At 34.9% G+C, this 20,919-nt stretch overlaps 1 protein-coding gene across 1 annotated transcript in view; it reads right to left on the bottom strand.

Moving 5' to 3' along the window:
• Window positions 1–12,330: 12,330 nt before the first annotated feature.
• The window catches only part of TMEM65 (transmembrane protein 65), a 72,694-nt gene continuing 64,105 nt past the window's right edge, over window positions 12,331–20,919 (bottom strand). The window contains exon 7 of the mRNA XM_044244988.1: window positions 12,331–15,025. Within this exon, the coding sequence (XP_044100923.1) occupies window positions 14,924–15,025 (102 nt within the window). The 3' untranslated portion in view covers window positions 12,331–14,923. The remainder of the gene's footprint in view (window positions 15,026–20,919) is intronic.

The raw sequence follows: 20,919 nt of genomic DNA, 5'->3' as shown, positions 1-20,919 counted from the left end.
GTTGGGGAAGATAATGCTAAGGTTTAGAGGTGACAGCGACCAAGGATGGATAATCAAGTCAGAAGCACACACACACACCAGGCTTTCTGGACCATGTTCAGGGTGGGGGGAATTCAGAGATAAAAGCCATAGGAGGTGTGTGAACCTCTTTCCCACTGCATTTGAACAGTATTCAAGTACCTAGGAGGGCAAAACTTCAGGCACTGGAAGAGAAACCTCAGTCTTTAGACTGTGGAGCTTTTAAGTTGCATGGCTAAGAGAATACAAACTCCTCACACGGTATGATCAACAGCTAGAGTCCAGACCTGTGGTCCCAGCCACCGTGTGGAAAAACCTTGGCACTATCCTTATGTCATTGCCTCAGCATTCATCAGCTGAAGAAATCAAGTTATCCCAGCTATCTTGTCACCTCAGGGTTCTACCATAAGTCAGTTTGCTTGTCTTAAACTTTCAGCTGTAACTGGTTTCTAGGGAGTTTTTCAGAGGCCAGACTCTGAAGGATCAGTCTGGGATAAGTTAGCCCTTACTTTTTAGTAGATTAATAAAGAATACTCTTTCTTTTTCCCCACCTGAGTCTAAACTTTCTGAGTTCAGATAAAACTTTTTGAGTTGAAGATAAAATAGCAGGCTTATGGGAATAAAGGGTTGGGTGGAAATTCGGGTGAGGTATACAGTGGCAACAATGAGCTTGCTAGTTCTTCACCCTGGAATTAGGCAGAGCAGCTATCAAGTCACAGGCATCTTTTATAAAACTTGGGCCTTTCTGGACAGGAACAAAATGTTTTCTAATAAAATTAACCAGCGGTCCACTTCTCTGCAGGGAAGCAGATGCCAAAGGAAACCCAATAAGTAGTGACAAATTCCCCCCAAACCAACCATTGTAAGCAAAATATGGTAGATATATACAACCCAGAGCAGGGGAGAAGTCAAGCTAGTAATTGAGAAAGGTTAAGGATCTATAATGAACTCCTCAAACTCAACACACACAAAACAGACAATCATATCAAAAAATGGGCAGAAGATATGGACAGACACTTCTCCAATGAAGACATACAAATGACTATCAGACACATGAAAAAATGTTCATCATCACTAGCCATCAGGGAGATTCAAATTAAAACTACATTGAGATATCACCTTACACCAGTTAGAATGGCCAAAATTAGCAAGACAGGAAACAACATGTGTTGGAGAGGATGTGGAGAAATGGGAACCCTCTTACACTGTTGGTGGGAATGCAAGTTGGTGCAGCCACTTTGGAGAACAGTGTGGAGATTCCTCAAGAAATTAAAAATAGAACTTCCCTATGACCCTGCCATCGCACTCCTGGGTATTTACCTCAAAGATACAGATGTAGTGAAAAGAAGGGCCATCTATACCCCAATGTTTATAGCAGCCATGGCCACAGTCGCCAAACTGTGGAAAGAACCAAGATGCCCTTCAATGGACGAATGGATAAGGAAGATGTGGTCCATATACACTATGGAGTATTATGCCTCCATCAGAAAGGACGAATACCCAACTTTTGTAGCAACGTGGACTGGAAGAGATTATGCTGAGTGAAATAAGTCAAGCAGAGAGAGTCAATTATCATATGGTTTCACTTATTTGTGGAGCATAACAAATAGCATGGAGGACATGGGGAGATACAGAAGAGAAGGAAGTTGGGGGAAACTGGAAGGAGAGGTGAACCATGAGAGACTACGGACTCTGAAAAACAATCTGAGGGTTTTGAAGGGTCGGGGGGGTGGGAGGTCGAGGTACCAGGTGGTGGGTATTATAGAGGGCACGGATTGCATGGAGCACTGGGTGTGGTGCAAAAAATAATGAATACTGTTATGCTGAAAATAAAAAATAAATTAAAAAAAAACTATTAAAATATATAGCTCCTAAAGAAATAAATGCCATGAGATGAAATATCTCCTCCTACCCGGTTTTGAAGAATCCAGTGAACAGTAGTCAGTCCTATTTCACACGAGAAAGGAGGTGTGTCTGAAGTTTACCATTAAATGGAAGTCCCATTTCCACCCCCACGGATGTGTGGTATATGTAAGACAACAGCTATCCAAATGACAAAGCCATTTTCCATGCAAAGTCTCCTTCCATCTTAAAACAAGCCTATGAGTACTAATAATAGTGTCTAATACTCAATTTGCAGATGAGCTAAATGACCAGGATCAAATAACTAGTAAACAGAAGACCTGGGACTTGGATTTAAACATTATTTCAATGAAACTACAGGTGTTTCATAGGACCTTATCAGCTTTCAACAACATGCAAGAACACTATTGGAAGGCCCCAAATCATCATACTTCGGTGCAGTTATTTTAGGGGTTGTAGTGCCGCAAACAAGTTCAAAGCCATGTATTTGATCTTTTGGTTGCTTAACTTCATCAAAAGTGTGTCTGACAGACTGAGATTTCAATACTTAAAGTCACACAATAAAGGTCTAAAGAGAGAGAAAGTGGAACGTTTTCACTCTCGCATTCCTCAGCTCAAAAATATTCAAGATTTCTCTTTTAAATATGTGTGTGTGTGTGTGTGTATAAAATCTCCAATAAATTGGAGACCAGTAAGAGTTCTGAAAACTGCTATCTTCACAACAACCATTTACTGAGCACCTTCTATATGCCAAGCAGCCCTAAAGAGAGATATCATTGTCTCAATTTTATAAATGGGGACACTCTGAGACTTCAGAGAGGCTAGTCATCTTGTGGGAGCTCCCACAGCTAGGAAATGATCAGCTTAGAACTGGTGGTTTCTGAGTGACAAATACCAATAGCAAAGCTTCAGAAAAATTAAAGACTTTTCAGCCATGAAAGTAGATCTTCCCATATGACCACTGCCAGGTCTATCAGCAGCAACCACTCCCCTCGGACGTTCAGAAAGCTTAAAAAGCACACTGCAAATGGGTGAGTAGTTTAAATCCATCCATGTCTTTTTAATTAGTTTACAACTTCCTTACCAAGCCTTCAGAAGTTCAAAATTGATAGAGAACTAATAAAAACCCAGGTAGAAAGAGGGATAACCCATAATATGGTATCATGATAAATACCAAGGACCCAACAACACATCAGATACGGCCTTTGCCTCAGTGTTGAGGCATCACGCAACAGATGTGAAACAATGTGCTAATGGTATTCAGAGGGAGCCATGGAATCATGAAAGAGTTAACTCACTGATTTAAACTGAATTAATGTCTTCCTCCTTAAGATTGCTATATTTCATTTATATTTTTTCCAAATTGGAAAGATGCAATATTTTTATTTAGGTTACTGACGTGAAGTCTTACTGCAGAGTAAAGATGAACCAATATGCTGTGTCAAGCTGACTTAATCACCCTTTGTTGAATTATATAAAAACAAAAAAACTAAAATAAGATGCATTACAAGAACTTAACAGCATCATTGTGACCCATCTGCATCACTCACTTAGATTTACAGAATTCTAGAGCTTGCTGAGTACCCAAGGTTGTCCATCTCCCTGACAGCAGAAGATCCTCAAAAGAAGGACTTGGATCTCATGACTCTCTTGAGCCACTTCCCTCATAATCTGGTTCATTACTGGGCACCAAAGACATAATGGTAAAAGTGAGTATGGAAGACAGTTTTTTCTGAATTGCATTTTGAATTTCTAAATTTTGCAGAGACAAAGAGAAAAGCTGAATCTTAAATTAGTAAGTGAAACTATTTATTAGCCATCTGAGTGGGAAGAATATTGCAGGAAGATATAATTATAAAACCTGAATGTAGCTGGAATCCAGCTTAGACAATTCAGCCTGTTTATAAAATATGCCAGATATCAGAAGGCATGCAAAGGGTAATGTGTTAATAGCAGATAGACGAAACACTAGCTACAATTTCCAGGAAAGACTAAAGAATTTGGACTAAGCTTTTGGCAGAACTGCTCAACAACATACTTTTTCTCTCGAAATCCAACTGCTTAGAAATAGAAAGGACTTGAAGGAAATGAGGAAAGTTTATTTTAAGCACCTTAAGCATTGTTCTTTTTAAATCTTTCATTTGCTACAGAGAAAAACACATACAAAAAGGAGGACACCAAGGATAGAATGTTTACTTAGTAAATTTAAAGCCCCTAAGTTATCCACCCCTCTCTCCGGTTGCCTAGAACAATGCAGTCCTATAAAATTTGAAGAAAAAGAAGCCTAGAATATGGAATCAGAAGAGTTGTATTTAAATAAAGCTCCAGCTTAAAGAGCTTTGCAACTGTTCTCATCTATAAAATTGGGGATTGTATTACCTTTCCTTCTTTGTCAAACAAACAAACACACACAAAAAAACAATGCTGTGATTATTAAAATATTCTGATGACTCCTCAATGGTCACTATTGGCTTTTGCCTGGAGATTATGATTTTAAGTGCTCCGCAATATATCTTTTCTACCCTACTACTGCAATGATGCATTTTCAACTTAAGCTTTTTTTTCACTGACTTTTTATTTTTCCTAGCATCCAGAAAAATTCAAAACTTTTTACACAATGTGCAAAGTTCTGCGATATTTGCAAAGAAAAATACAAAGATAAGTAAGATATGACTCCTACCTTCAAAGAACTTATGATACAACAGAAAGGATACAGGTATGAAAAACATGCCTGCGATAATAAGGCATTATCTGGAAGACTAGATCATTACAATAATGGTCTCTGATGAATAATGCCGTCCTGTGTCCATGCCCCTTTGCAGTATGACATGGCCATTTCTCACACTAAAGGCATAGAGTCAACTTCTCCATTCCTTGAATTTGGGCTGATTTTGTAACTTGTCTTCACCAAGGGAAGGTGGCAGGAGTTGTCTGGCATAAAATCTCCATTAGGAGACCTCATGGTTTCTACTTTTACTCTCTAGGGACCCAACTGCCATGTAAGGAAGATTTGGTTAGACCAAGAACTGGTAAGAAACTATGTGGTGAGGGAGATTGTAGTCTTCCACCCATCTATGCCCAAACCATCTTAAAACCTTCAGCTTCTGCCAGTTGACCCCTGACTACAGCCACACGACTGAATCTAGGCAAGACCAGCAGAGAAATTGCCCAGCCAGCACACAGAAATATGAGAAATAGTAACTTATTGTTTCCAGCCCCCAAGTTTCAGAATAATGGATAACTGATATCTCTGGTAAGTACTATAATGGACTTAAAAAGTGATTTGGGAACAAAGAAGAATTAGAAACTATTTCCTGTTCAGAAGATGCAGGATGACAGTTAAAGACAATTGTACAGCAATAATGACTTTTTCCTTTTTTTCTTTTTTGGGGGGACTACTTTAATACAACTTTATTGCAAATATTTGAAGTATAAAATTTGGTGAGTCTTGGCATGTGTCATCACCAAAATCAAGATAAAGAATGCATCCATCAAAAAAAAAAAAAAAAAAAAAAAAAAAGAATGCATCCATCACCCACAAGTTTACTTTCTAAAGTGGTTACACCATTTTACTTCCCTACTGGGAATGTTATTATGTAACAGTGTCCCACATCCTCGTCAACCCTTGATACAGTATTTTTTTCAATTTTAGCCATTCTAGGAGTGTGATTTTAATTTGTATTTTCATGACTAATGACATTGAGCATCATGTGCTAATATGCCATCTGTGTATCTTGTATGGGTGTTGGTTTTACTTGATTTTGTCAATTTATTTTTGCATCTATTGAGATGATCATACAGAGAAATTGGGTCCTTAAATATTCATAGTTTTCCTTCTTCCTCCCATTTTCTATCTCCTCTCTTTGCATCTACACATTTTTAAAAGCATTTTTGTGCCCACATGCCTCCAAATGTTGTTGTTACTTTCTTCTTCCTATGCTTCAGTGTGCATTGTTCCCTACCAACCTATCTTGCAGGTCACTAATTGTCTTTTGTGTGCAAATTCACTGTTTTATCCACCTAATTTGTTGTTGATTCCAGATAATGCATGCAGTTATAGAATGTTCATTTTTTTTTCATTTTTGATTAATCTTATAGACTAACTTTCTGATGAAAGCCTCAACCTTTTTTTTCCCCTGTAACTTTTCTCAAACAAAAATAACAGAGTTATCTCTAGATTGTACACTTGAAACTAAAATAAACAACACATGTTAACTATACTGAAATTAAAATTTTTTAAAAAAGAGGGTCCCTGGGTGGCACAGTCAGTTAAGCATCCAGCTCTTGGTTTCAGCTCAGGTCATGATCTCAGTGTCTTGAGATCAAGCCCCACATCAGGCTATGAGCTCAGCAAGTAATCTGCTAGAATTTCTCTCTCCCTCTCTGTCACTCCCTGCGTGCATGCTCTCTCTCTCCTTCCAAAATAAATAAATCTTTTAAGTTTTAAAAAAGAAAGAAAAATAACAGCTATTTTAGCCTTCTTGTCAGCTAACACCATTATCTGGATTATCTGTGGGTCTGTTTCTTTTATCTCTTTTTTCCTTGGTTTTTGGTCATGTGGTCCTATCTTTTGGAATGTCTCAGAATCTTCAATTAATTTCCAGGTGTTAAAAGTTTTCTAGGCTTCTAGTAATATCTTCCTCCAGAAAGGTTCATCCTTCCTTTTGCTGGGACAATATAGTATTCACCCTAATCCAGCTAGAAATCATGATAAATCAAGGCAGAGTTGCAAACATTGATATAAGGCTTCTTCTACCTTTGCCCTGGCCTTCAGAATCTTCAAATGATAACCTAGGCTGTTCCCCAGGTCCCCTCTTCCAGCAGGTTCTGAATTTAATCTTTGTTTCATAAGGCTCTCTGCTTAATTTTGTCTCCTATCCTAAATAGCTCTACAATCTTGCAAATTTTCTGAGAGGGAATTACATATGCTTGAGGCTTCTGATTATATCTCCACCAAAAGCTCTCCTGGTTTCTGTCCCCTAGAAGCAAGACTTAAAATACACAAAACCAAAATTATCAGCCTCCTGACAGAGTAAGAATGGACAAAAGCCCCGAAGCTAAAAGCAACTTTAGAAGTCAACTCACTTCTAAAATGTTCATTCCTCTTTGGAGTCCTGCCTAGACAGGTCTCCACTGCCTTCAACTAGATGAGCTGAGATATGGTAGTGTGGACGTAATGATTTCTAGCAACTAGTGATTGTTGTATTTTTTATTCTTTCCTTTTCTGAATAGAAGTGGTTATTGCATACTTGGTGTTTGGGGCAGATACTTTTTTCATTTATAGAATATCTGATACCAATGAGCCAATTTAAAGCCTTATAGAGAGAACAATATATTCCTGGAGTTGAACGCAGTCACTGCACAGAAATTATAGCCCACTCCCCTGTGGATGGGTGTTTTTCATATAGAGAAAAAGGCGAGGCATGAATATCTGGTAGCCAAAACGACAGACTGTGATACATAGCTAGTTTCTCCCCAAAATGTCCTTTCCTCCTTTGAATTTATATATTCAGCTATCTAATTTATATATTCAGCGGTACGGCTATATATTCAGTCATACAGATGGGAAGATTTACAAGCATCTCTTTCAGTTCAGTGTTTATACGACAGAGGTCTGATACCTAAGATGTGTCAATGTGGCAACTTAAGAGTTGGTTCAAGCCCTTTTCTTTCTAGTTCCTTCCTTCTGGATAGACTGAAGATGTGATAGCCAGAGCTAAAGCAGCCATTTTAGATCGTGAAGTGACTACTGAGAACAAAAACTAATTACATGATGAAGCAGGAGGGAAATCTGAGCTTTGTTACTTTGTGGTACACAACCCTTATACAAGCCTTGGACAACATACTACAACAATTTTATCTGAGAGAGAAATAAAGGCCCATCTTGTTTCAGCTACTGTTATTTTGGGGTTTTGTTACTTACAGCTAAATCTAATCTAAACTAATTAGGAAGGTTCAGGATGGCAGTTCTCAAGGATGAAAGCATGGTCTGCAGATTCCTAGGGAGTTTGTGAGGTCAAAAACAGTTTCATAATATACTAAAACCCTATTTTCAGTGTGGTGACATGTTCACTGATATGCAAAAGCCACGGTAGGTAAAAGCAGCAACATTAGAATGAATAAAGACACTAGTATTCATTGTACTCTTCATTACCATGCATTTGTATTTGGGGGAGAGGGAGAAGAAAAGCTTTACTCCGTGTCCTTCAAAAAGCAATAAAAATTATTTATTTTAAATATTGACTGTTGAGTAAATGTCTCTTTAATATTCTGTATGAAATGGCAAATGTGCAAAGTAGTTCTGGGGATACCAAAATATGATGGTTGTCTTAGAGAAAAGCAATTATGAGATTGTTTAATGAGATAAACTTGGTTATTCAGAAGTGCATATTTGGCAGACATTTTCGTAAACATGAATGGTCACTTCAAGGAAAATTAATGGTATGTGTTTCCAATGACAAAATTTAAGCTTTCACATGAAAATAGGAATTTTGGGAAACATGTTATCTGTCATCTGAATTTGAAAGCTTCCCAATACTTAAGAGGTGCTTTTTTTAATGATATCACTGGTCATATTATACATGATTTTTAAATTTTATGTGGGAAATGATTTAACATTGGGAAGATCTGCATAATTGGTGAATCAATAATTTCCAAATGTATGGTGTTACAAAATCATGCATGGGAAAATGTTCAGTCAAAGGGCAAGGTAGGTTTTAATATAACCCAGCGCAAAATTTCATTGATACGGTTTTGAATTCTATAGTGCAATGAACTGTTTGGAAATTACCCCCTGTACATTGTTAGTAGTGTCCAAGAATAAATCTAGTCATATAAAAAGATTATTAAAATATTCTTTTTTTCCAATTATATATCTGTGGGAGGCAAAATTTTCTTCATATACTTCAAACAAAATAAATATCAAACAGATTGAATGCAGGAAAAAAATATGGGAATCCAGCTGTCTTCTAGCAAGCCAGACATTAAAGAGATCTACAATGCTACTCCTCTCACTAAATTATACTTTCAGAAAATTATCTTCATAAAATGTGCTATCATTCATGTTAACATGAAGTTGGTTTACTACTATTTTAAAATAAATTGTAAATATTTTTGTAATTTGTCAGTTTTAATTTCTAATGCAGTAAATATTTTTATAACCTTCATAAGCAAAAGCTCTTTGAGGACCTCAGTTTTTTTTTTTCCAGAGCTCAAAGGAGTCTTGAGGTCAAAAAGTTTTAAAATATTTGGTTTGTGATACTGAAAGAATTTGAAATACAATTACGAAGCTGAACTCTGTGAAATAATGAGAAGATCAGGAAGAGTACCAAGCTCAGCGTTGGGTAAATAATGCCCTACTCAGAAAAAAGAGGAGTGCCTATAGGTTCTAGATATTGTAGACTAATATACTTGATATTAATCCTCAAGGGAAAAATCAGTACAGATTAAAGAGAAAATAAAATGATCACCACTGCCCCCCAACACAAGTTCATTAAGAATAAATCATGCCAAACCAAGCATTTGTTTCCTTGATAACCAGCAGAACAGAAGATACATACATAGTATATTTCCCATCAAGCATTTGGCTATCTGTTTGACCCATTAAACAAATCTACTGTACACCCACCATGTTTCAGGCACTATATAATGCATTACAGACAGAGAAATGAACAAGTTGGATGAAATCCCATTCTTTGTGGTACTGACATTTGAAGCACAGTCAGATCTTTTCCTTTTTATGAAATGTGAGCATGAATTAGTATGGAAGAAAGAACAGTTAAAACTGTTAACCATAAAATGAACTAAAAATTGTCTTTTTATCCTCCCAACAGCATGGGACATTATATGTATCCTAAAAACTGCATTTCCTTTAGTCCGAGGTTGGGGAAAAGAAGAGAAAATAAGGAAGAAAAATGCACTTGAGACCTACGGTAAAGAGATATAGAATAACCACTGTTGTGCAGGAATGGTGAGGGTGGGGTTGACATGCAGGAGAGAAAAATTGTTATTCTAATTAAAGTACCCTCAATTTTTTTTTCAACTAACTCTCTTAAACTCCATGTATATCTAGCATCTGCTATTTTATAAATAGTAAAGCACTACACAAATGTATAGCTTTTATATTAGCAAATGCCAAATCTTTACTGAATTTCACAATTCTCACAAAAAATTCCTTCATCAAACAGGTTTTGAAGGTTCACCCCAGCTCTCCTCAAAAGTAGCTCCTTTGAGTTTAACTCTTGAGTCGCCATTCTCACATTCTATTCCTGTAAACAAAAAGTTCGACTTGTAGTTGTGGGGAAATCATGCAATCTCTCAGGTGCTTATTCTTTTTAACTGGTGTCAATAAAAGAATTTGCTCAAATTTCTTCCATTCATAAATCCATCAATGGCATTAGCATGTTTGATGTCATAAATTTTATTACAAAAACCAATACACAACACCATTTGCTTCATATTGCTGTCAGCACAAGATCGGAAGACACTAAAGTCCTGAAGCTTCAAAATTAAAATGTTTTATGTCCTTGCTTTAAGTAGTACTTCATTTCTAAAAGTTAAAGAAGAGAAACCAATTTCAGCGTTACAACTCATATACCAATAGCATTTATTGCTTTGGTAAAGACATGTGATCTGTTAGTAAAATTTCATGATGAGCACACAACAAACCTTAAATAATTTGCACATGGGTTATCCATATACAGTATGAATTCCCAGGCAGCTTCCCCAGGCTTCAGGGCCATTTCCATCTACTGCTGTCAGTAAATATGCAAGGATTATCAATTCTAATATTTAAATATTATTTAGATTTAATCCAGAAAGTCTTAATAGTGCAAAACAAAAAAAAAATTTACAATACATTCCCAAGTGAAACACACCTCACATGTCTGAGATTTCCATAGCATGTATTGTTAATGTCCTCACTTCTTTCAGGTCTTCCCTGACCACTCTATAAAAATAAACTCCCATATGCACACCAGTACTTTCCATGCCCCTTACCATGTTTCATTTGTCTCTGGAACTTATCACTATCTGCAATAAAAAATATTTAAATGTATATTTGCCTGACTGATGTCTCCCCTTCCCAGAATAAACTTAAGGAGAATGAGAATGTTCTGGTTGTTCACTCAGTTCCTTGAACAGTTCTGAGCACGTAGTATGCACATAATTTCTTAAATGAACATTGAGATTATAAGTACCTTTGGTTTTTGGTAAGAAAACAACTAACTCCACAAATCTGAAGGTAAAAAGGAACCTAAGCAGGGAAGAGATGTTACAAAGTCCATTCAACTGATGCCCTATTGCAAAGTAACACAGGCTTTAAACTTGGACGAAGTTGGATTCCAGTCCACTTATTAGTAGTGACCTCATGGGTCTACTACTAACTTTCCACATAAAATTTACCCAGTAGGGGCGCCTGGGTGGCTCAGTGGGTTAAGCCTCTGCCTTAGGCTCAGGTCATGATCCCAGGGATCTGGGATCGAGCCCCGCATCGGGCTCTCTGCTCAGCGGGGAGCCTGCTTCCTCCTCTCTCTGCCTGCCTCTCTGCCTGTCTGTCAAATAAATAAATTTTTTTAAAAATTTACCCAGTAAAAAATAGGGACAATAGTAGCACCAACTTAACGTCATTATTTAAAGTGATTAAATATGATGAAGTGTGTAAAATACTTACATGACAGCAAGAAAGTGCTTAATAAAAGGAAGCTAACATTATTATCATCATTATCACCATCATCATCTCACTCAGGTTCCATAGCTTAATATTTCCCAAAAAATTCCTGGTAAGACTGGCTATCTAGTTGTGAAGTCCATAATGCTGAGAAGTGGCAAGTTAGAGAGAGAAGGCCATTGCCAAAAGCCCAGAGCAGTAAAAAGATGGGAGGAAAATGAAAGTTTTCCTGAGGCACTGCCTTACAGCACAGTAATAATGTCCATGGGAATGGTGCTTAGCCACGAAGAAAAAGATGACATTCCATTTAATACATTCTTTTCAGATAGGAAGAAAATAAAATTCTAAAATTAGGAAGATTTACTTCAAAATGGTTTACATGAACTTTTTGTGTGAAAGATAAACGCCCATTACCTTCAAAATTTACCTCCTACAAAAAAGGAGTAAATGAGGCATTTATTTTACAGAAGGCCTGGATATCTCTGCTGTAAAGACCCATCAGTGTGATTTATGCCAACCTCTCTAGAGTTATTTTTGATATCCTATTAAAGATCAAATTGTCTCAAATAGGCTCATTCTTCTCTCATAATCTGTAATGGATCTCCAATATGGATTTCAGGGAGGTAGTAAATAGCTCCATCTTACTGTCTCAGTGACATTGCTACAATCCTGTAAAATATCTGCATTTATTTATTCTACTTCCTTTAGTGACAGAATAACCAGAGCCTTCTCATAGAGATTAGGAAGAAAGTCAAATTTCAAAATCAAAACCACATTCCAAATTTCTTAAAAGATATTTTTTTTTCAATTCTTTTGTAAAAACATTGGTCACCATTTAACATACAGTGGCAACAAAATGCACTCAATTCACATGCATCAACAAGTCAATAAATCATGATACACAGACAACATGAATTTTAAACGAACAGTACTAAAGTAGCTCATGTTGTATTTAACTATAGTCATGGTGCTTCCAAAAAAGAAATAGCTAATATGAGAAATAAGCTTCCAGTTTCAATCTGAAATAAGGTTATTTGTGATAAGTACCATGAAACTAGGGTTTTATGAAGTCATTCTCTTAAAGGGAACCATTTTTCAGAAATCACTTTGTGCAAAGCACCAATACTCATGAGAGTAAGATCTTGAAAAGATGTGTACCTTAGATAAGGACAAAAGGGCTCCATTTTTGAAAGTTAATTATCTGAATGATTCAAATATTTATTATGCTCCCAAATTAAAAGATCTTTCAACATGAAGGGTATATATACTATGTTTTGACACCTTAAATAATTCTTCAGACATTTAGCTAAACTGAAAGCTTCTGTAGGACTGGATTATTTTCAAGAGCAAAAAGTGAAAACCAATAATCAAAGCCCTTTCTAAACTCACAGGCAAGATTTCTAGATATGGGATTTAATTAATAAGAAGAAAATTTAAGCACCACAACAAAATAGTTTTTAGAAAACAGAAAGGACTGGCAATATACAAGTCAGGAACAAATGCACTTGGACATTAAAAAAAAGTTGTTTAAATTAGCACTCTAACCCTATCAGTTAAAATAATTTAAAAAATTCTTTTTGGTGTATATGTAGTACTATGTAGAAGATACAGACCAAGATTCTGTTTAAGAAGTCAAGTCCTGTAATTCTAATTTGATCAAATGAGACTATTGTATTATTTGTACACAGTAAGAATGTTATATATTTATTTTTATATTATAATTTATTTTCTTCTTTTCTTTCAAAAATCTATGATTAAAGGATAGCTCCAAGCTATTTTGAAGTGCACAGAGGGTAATTTATGACAAATTGCCTTGTGGGGGAAAAACAGCCCTTCTCAAAATAAGAGGTCAAAGTAATATGTGCAAATAAATTTTAAACTAAGGTAACTGTAAATCCATCCACTTAAGCAGTTTTCCTTCTTTTGCATCTATTTAGCAATAGTTAAGGTAAGGTAAATAGTTACCTTAATTTCAGTTTTTCTCCTCCATGATGAGTTTACTCTTACAAGTAAGAGTAATTTTTTAGCATTTATATAAGAGACCACATGCTAATGAACTTTAAGGGCTCATAAAATTTATGACTCATATATAGTTGTACTATATATGTCGGATATGCAAGGCTGGAAATAAGCAATTTCAACCTAGAATATTATTTAAACATCACCAAAGAAGAAAAAGGACCAAAAAAAAAAAAAAAAAAACTTCTCCTCACGTAACATTTGATTACTATTCATAGCCAAATAGCAAAATATAAAATATTTAGTCTTCACCTCAAAGTAAATTATTCAGAAATAAAACTTCTATGTGATAAGATAAGACATCAGGATTATAAGTATGGAGTATTCAGATTCATTCAGATGAGAAGATGTTTTGGGGAAAAAGAAATCCATCCCAAACAATAGAATTTGTATCTCGTTAAACCTTCCAAACATGACTTCAACTTTACCACTTATACCATAATCCTTCTCAACAGTTCCTATTTTCTTTTTCTCTAAAAAAGTTTTTTAGCCTCTTAATTTCCAAGTGTCATGCCAAACCCCTTATTTTACCCTAATTCCACAATCCCCATTTATAAAAGACCCTAAAATCATCATTTTCTTGGAGCAGAAGCTACCATGTAATGATTTAAAATTGAGAAATTAAAGATAAGAAAAATCAACTGAAAATAATACACTTACTAACATATATGGTTTTATGTAGTAAGGACATCACATAATTACTCATTCTGATTAACCTCTGGCTCTTGAGACATTGAGGTCAGAAAATTAAAGTGAATAATAGATACTTACTTACACACAGATACTTACACATACTTAAAGTGTGTGTCTACCTTGAAATGACTAAGATTTTAAAAAATGACTAAAATTATATGATTGTAAATGTTCAATGTAAAACAGTACAAAATTGATGTTGCCGAAATAAAGTAAAAAAAACCTTTAACTTATATTACACATCCTAAGTAATGTGGCAAAAATCTCAAGGCTGAGTTGTAACTAGAGAACAACAGCAACGACATTAGATCCTTTCATGCATGCACACACATGAAGTAACAAATACGCAAACCCCAACTTACTACAGTACATCAATGACTGATACTTAAATGATATTTTGATATATGAAGAAAAAGGTAAAATGTTGACTGCCATTGATGAAAAAGCATTTCAACAATTTACACAAAATGGATACTAAACATTTTTTAAAAAGATGTCCTAAGAAAACCAAGCCACAATAAGTTAGTGTTTTCCATAATACATGCTGAATTATTTGATCCCATATCTATACACTGTTATTGTCTTAATTCCTAAATGTTGTGACAGCATATTTAGTAACTGAGGTACATTAGTTTACATCTTTTTATAGGTATTCTAATAGGGTTAATTTTTCTTTTCCAGTTTTTCATCTTCTTCACCTCCTCCAAAGAAAAGCAAAGGAAACATTCCTAGAATGCAGCCAATAGTCACCCCAACAGCTTTGCCCTAAGGAAACAAAAGAAGACATTTTTTGAAAGTTATTTTATCCCTGGAAGAAGGATCCTTGCCTAAGTAGCTATGATAAACAATTACTATGTACCATAAAACTCAACTGTAATTTCCTCTCTTTTGATCATAGTAACTTACATGTAAAAATAAGTCATATATGACAAAGGACACAAGCATATGCCAAAGAGAAAAGATAGTTTCATAAATGGTGTTGTGAAAACTAGACAGCTACATGCAAAAGAAAGAACCTGGACCACTTTCTTACACCATACACAATAATAAACTCAAAATGGATTAAAGATCTAAATGTAAGATCTAAAATCATTAAAATCCTAAAAGAAAACACAGTCAGTAATCTCTTAGACATCAGCCTTAGCAAAATTTTTCTGGATCTGTCTCCTCAGGCAAGAAAAAACAAAAGCAAAAATACACAATTGAAACTACTTGAAACTGAAAGCTTTTTGCAGCACAAAGGAAACCATCAACAAATGACAAAGCAATCACTAAATGGGAGAAAATATTTACAAATGATATAACCAGTAAGGGGTTAATATACAAAATATATAAAGAATTCATACAACTTAACAGCAAGAAACAATCTGATTAAAAAATGGGTAGAGGCCTGAATAGACATTTCTCAAAGAAGACATACAGATGGCCAACACATGAAAAGCTGTTCCATATTACTAGTCATCAGGCAGATGTAAATCAAAACCACAATGAGATATCACCTCACTCCTTTCAGAATGACTAAATCAAAAACACAAGATGGGATAGGGAGGGAGACAAACCATAAGTGACTCTTAATCTCAAGAAACAAACTGTGGGTTGCTGGGGGGAGGGGGGTTGGGAGAAGGGGGGTAGGGTTATGGACATTGGGGAGGGTATGTGCTTTTGGGTAAATTGGAAGGGGAGATGAACCATGAGAGACTATGGACTCTGAAAAACAATCTGAGGGGTTTGAAGTGGCGGGGGGGTGGGAGGTTGGGGGTACCAGGTGGTGGGTATTATAGAGGGCACAGCTTGCATGGAGCACTGGGTGTGGTGAAAAAATAATGAATACTGTTTTTCTGAAAATAAATAAATTGGAAAAAAAATTAAAATAATGAATAATAATAGTAATAGTGATAATAAAATTCCTCCCAGGTTATTATTTCTCATTAAAAAAAAAAAACACAAGAAACAAGAAGTGGAGAAAAAGGAACCCTCATGCACCGTTGGTGGGAATACAAACCGGTGCAGCCCTATGGAAAACAGTACAGAGGTTCCTCAAAAAATTAAAAATAGAACTATCATATGATCCAGTAATCACACTACTGGGTATTTACCCAAAGAATACAAAAACACTAATTCCCTATGTTTATTGCAGCATTATGTACAACAGCCAAACTATGGAAATAGCCCAAGTGTCCACTGATGAGTGAATGGATAAAAACGTGTACACACACACACACACACACACAGGAATAGTATTCAGTCATAAAAAAGAATGCAACAACATGATGGATCTAGAAGACATCATGCTAACTGAAATAAGTCAGAGAAAGGCAAATACCATATGATTTCAATCATATGTGGAATTTAAGAAAAAACAAAGGGGGTAAGTCAGAGAAAGGCAAATACCATATGATTTCAATCATATGTGGAATTTAAGAAAAAACAAAGGAGGTGGACCATAAGAGACTGTGAACTCTGAAAAACAATCTGAGGGTTTTGAAGGGGCAGGGGAGTGGGAGGTCAGGATACCAGGTGGTGGGTATTATAGAGGGCACGGATTGCATGGAGCACTGGGTGTGGTGCAAAAATAATGAATACTGTTATGCTGAAAATAAATAAAAAATAAATTTAAAAAAATAATAATAAAATAAAATGATTACTGATAAAAAAAAGAAAAAAAAACAAAGGGGGAAAAAAAAGAAAAACAAACCGAAAACAGACATTTAACTATAGAGAACAAACAGATGGTCATCAGACAGGAGGTGAGTAGAACAGGTGAAGGGGGTTAAGAGTACACTTATCTTGATGAGCACTGAGTAATAAACAGAATTGTTCCATCACTGTATTATATACCTGAAGCTAATTTAACACTGTATGTTAACTAGACTGAAATTTAAAATTAAAAAAAAAAAAAGACAAGAAATAACAAACGGTGAGGATATGGAAAAAAGGGAACCCTTGTGCACTGCTGGTCAGAATGTAAATTGGTGCAGTCACTATCAAAAACAGAATGAAGGTTCCTAAAAAATAAAAAATAAAAATACCATATGACCCACTAATTCCACTTTTGAGTATTTACCCAAAGAAAATAAAGACACTAATTTGAAAAGATATATAAATAACCCTATATTTAGTGTAGCATTATTTACAATGGCCAAGATATGGAAGCAACCTAAGGGTCCATAAATAGATGAATAAAGGGTCCATAAATAGATGAATAAAGGGTCCATAAATAGATGAATAAAGAAGATGTAGTATATGTATACATGCACACACACATGCATATACATGTGTGCAGGTATAGGTATATGCATATATACATATTTGTGTATGTGTGTATATGTATTATACTACATATGTATACTACATATATACATTTTATATTTGCATGTATATATACATGTTTATGTGCACGTGCATGAGCACGCACACACACACACACACACACACACAAATGGAGTATTACTCAGCCATAAAAGAGAATGAAATCTTGCCATCTGTGACAATGTAGATGGACCTAGAGGGTATTATGCTAAACGAAATAAGTCAGACAGAAAAAGACAAATAACACATGATTTCATTTATATGTGGAATCTATAAAACAAAACAAACAAAAAATAGATACAGACTCACAGATACAGAAAACAAAGCGTTGGATGCCAAAGAGGAGGAGATGGAGGGGATGGGTGATATAGGTGAAGGCAGTAAGAGTACAAATTTCCAATTACAAAATAAGTAAGTCACAAGAAAGAAAAGTACAGCACAGGAAATATAGTAAAAAATGTTGTACACTAACTGTATAGTGAAGGATGGTGACTACACTTCTTGTGCTATTTTGTAATATATATAATTGTTAAATCACTATGTTGTACTCCTGAAACTAAATTAATATTGTATGTCAACTACATTTTAAGTGGACATTAGGGAGGATATCTCCTATGGTGAGAAAAAAAATGAAAAAAAAATTAAAATTAAATCTACAGTAAAAAAATAAAAACAATTTAAAAATAAGCTATAAAAAGGTTCTAGAACAAGTAATATTTGAAGTTCAATGCAACTAGGAAAAACTGTTTTTTTTTTTTTCAAATTGCCAAGAAATAACTCCAAAGAAATATTCAAGTAGAAAAATACCTTTTAGAAATCGTACATACATTTTCACTTCTGAAGATAGGGGAAAAAACCTCACCAAATAATCTTAATATATTTAGATTTGCTCCTTTTTGTATATATTCCTTTTCAATATTTATCCCCATGTATATGTAATTATATGTAGGTCTGATCATTATGTAAAATAAACATAGCTTTGTTTTCTGCCTCAATCCACCCCCCACACCACACATGTTATAACAAGCTCTTTTTTTCAAACTGTTTCATAAACTTAATAGAAAACTTCTAAATTCCACTGAATTGATGGCTTATAGTATGTTTAAAGCTCTCCTTACACCACTGAAAGTCACTGCTTTTCCACCAGTATAAGTGATATTGTAATAACATTTCTATGTATAGTTTTTCCCAATGATTTATTTAAAAATGAAATAATATGAATATCTGTGCATATTCATAGGGTAATGAATGCTATGCTGTCTATTCTAGACAAAAAAGACTGCAAATACATATATACCAATTGAAATACAGTTGACCCTTGATCAATACAGGTTTGAACTGTGTGGGTCCACTTATATGTGGGTTTTTACAGTGCAGTACCATAGATGTATTTTCTTTTCCTCATGATTTTTTAGCAACATTTTCTTTTCTCTAGCTTACTTTTTTTTTAGCTTACTTTATTGTAAGAATACTGTATATAATATGTATAACATAAAATATGTTAATTGACTACATATGTTATTGATAAAGCCTCCAGTTAACAATAAGCTATTAGTAGTTAAGTGTTTGGGAAGTCAAAAATTATATGTGGATTTTCAACTCATGAAGGGGGTGATGCCCCTAACCTCCAGTTGTTCAAGGGTCAATGTATATGTATATGTATGTGTATATGTATATGTACACATATATGATATATACATATATATGATATATACACACCAATTTTTATATAATCATACCTATGCTATGAACACTTTTAACATTTTTATTTTTGTAAATAATTTTTTAAATCTGCATTTCTAGGGTGACCATCTAGGTTAAACATTTTCAATTAAGTTTTATTTCTTCATATATAATAAACGTAATATAATAAACATTTATTGAAAATCTACTGTGTGCCAAACTCTGTGCTAAGTATACCGAGACACAGACTAATCAGATGCAGTCTCTCTCTCTCTTCTAGGAACTTCCAGTTAGTTTTAAAGAGAAAAGCAAATAAACAAAACAAGTTCTATCAAGTATTACTGGTGCTATGATGGCTACATGATCAATGGTCTCGAATGAAATATTTTTTCATACACATTGTCCATTTATCTATCAGACCCTACAGGTTTTCTAATAAATTTCAAGATTAGACATTAGTGTTTCAACAACAGCTTGCATAAAAATTTTCAACTCTGTTATTTTTGGGTTTTGGTTGTGGTGGTAGAGAGGGTGGTGGCAGTATGTCCGTGCTTTATATAACAGTCAGATTTGTCATTTTCATCATGTCAAACTTTGAAAAGTATCACTCTTACAGAGTTTTAATAAACAGAAGTTTTCTTCATTCCAGATGCTGAAAAAGTTTATTCTAGATCCTTATCTTGACCTTTAAGTTTGTATTCATTTATATTTATTTATATATACAGAGAGAGACCATTTTATTATGGATTCCTGACTTTCCTACATACACGAAATGTCCGCTGCCGCGTCTACTTCTCACCCATTCTTCTGCTTCTCACCCATTGTTACTACTGTCCAGGGAAACCAAGGCTTTCTTCTCTACCTCCCTACTTACTTTAGGATTTCCAGTTAATGAGTTTCAACCCAATTATCTCAACGGGTCATAAAGTCAATAGGGCAGAAAGGGAGGAAAGAAGTGGGATACCCTGATTCAGAACCTGAAACATCTTTCCACTCAAAAATCAGTTACTTATATATTATTACCAGGTCTTATGATAGCGTAGGCATTATAATTAACTACTTTGGGGCTAACCTAAGAACTTAAGTACATTCATAATATGGTTCTGCAAGAAAATATTTTCTGAGTTTCAAATAGCCAAATTATAAATGAGCTTTTAAAATACAACCTATGCCAATAGGAACCTGCCTGTGTATTTGCATATGTTCCATTATGGGTCAATTTCAGAGTTAGCTTATGTCATGAATAGACTGCTGATCACTAACTTAAATTACTTCAGGCTATTTGCTAATTGAATTTTATGTTAGAGAGTAGATTTCATCTTAACATAAAAGAAGCAGAGTCAACAACTAAGAAATAATATCACTTCATATGCTGGTGGAAGATTTATCAAAATACAAACATACACACACACACTAGCTTAGTAATTGAAGTACTCATATAATAGGAGAGGGGAATGGAACTGCTTATAATACAGAAAGAAAACAGAATTATCAACTATGTGAGAAGAAAGCCTAGGAAAATAATCTTCTGTTGATCCTAACTGTAGTGCTAAAATGTTAAGCCAAATTGCTAGAATGTTAGGATATCCTGATTCCTCAACAACTCTGGCAGATATGAGCCAGCTAATCTCACTTCAATTTATCTACGAATTGCAGTATATGGACAC

Source organism: Neovison vison, chromosome 4, assembly GCF_020171115.1.
Source record: "Neovison vison isolate M4711 chromosome 4, ASM_NN_V1, whole genome shotgun sequence".
Taxonomy (NCBI): domain Eukaryota; kingdom Metazoa; phylum Chordata; class Mammalia; order Carnivora; family Mustelidae; genus Neogale; species Neogale vison.
This window is presented reverse-complemented; position numbering and strand designations above follow the sequence as displayed.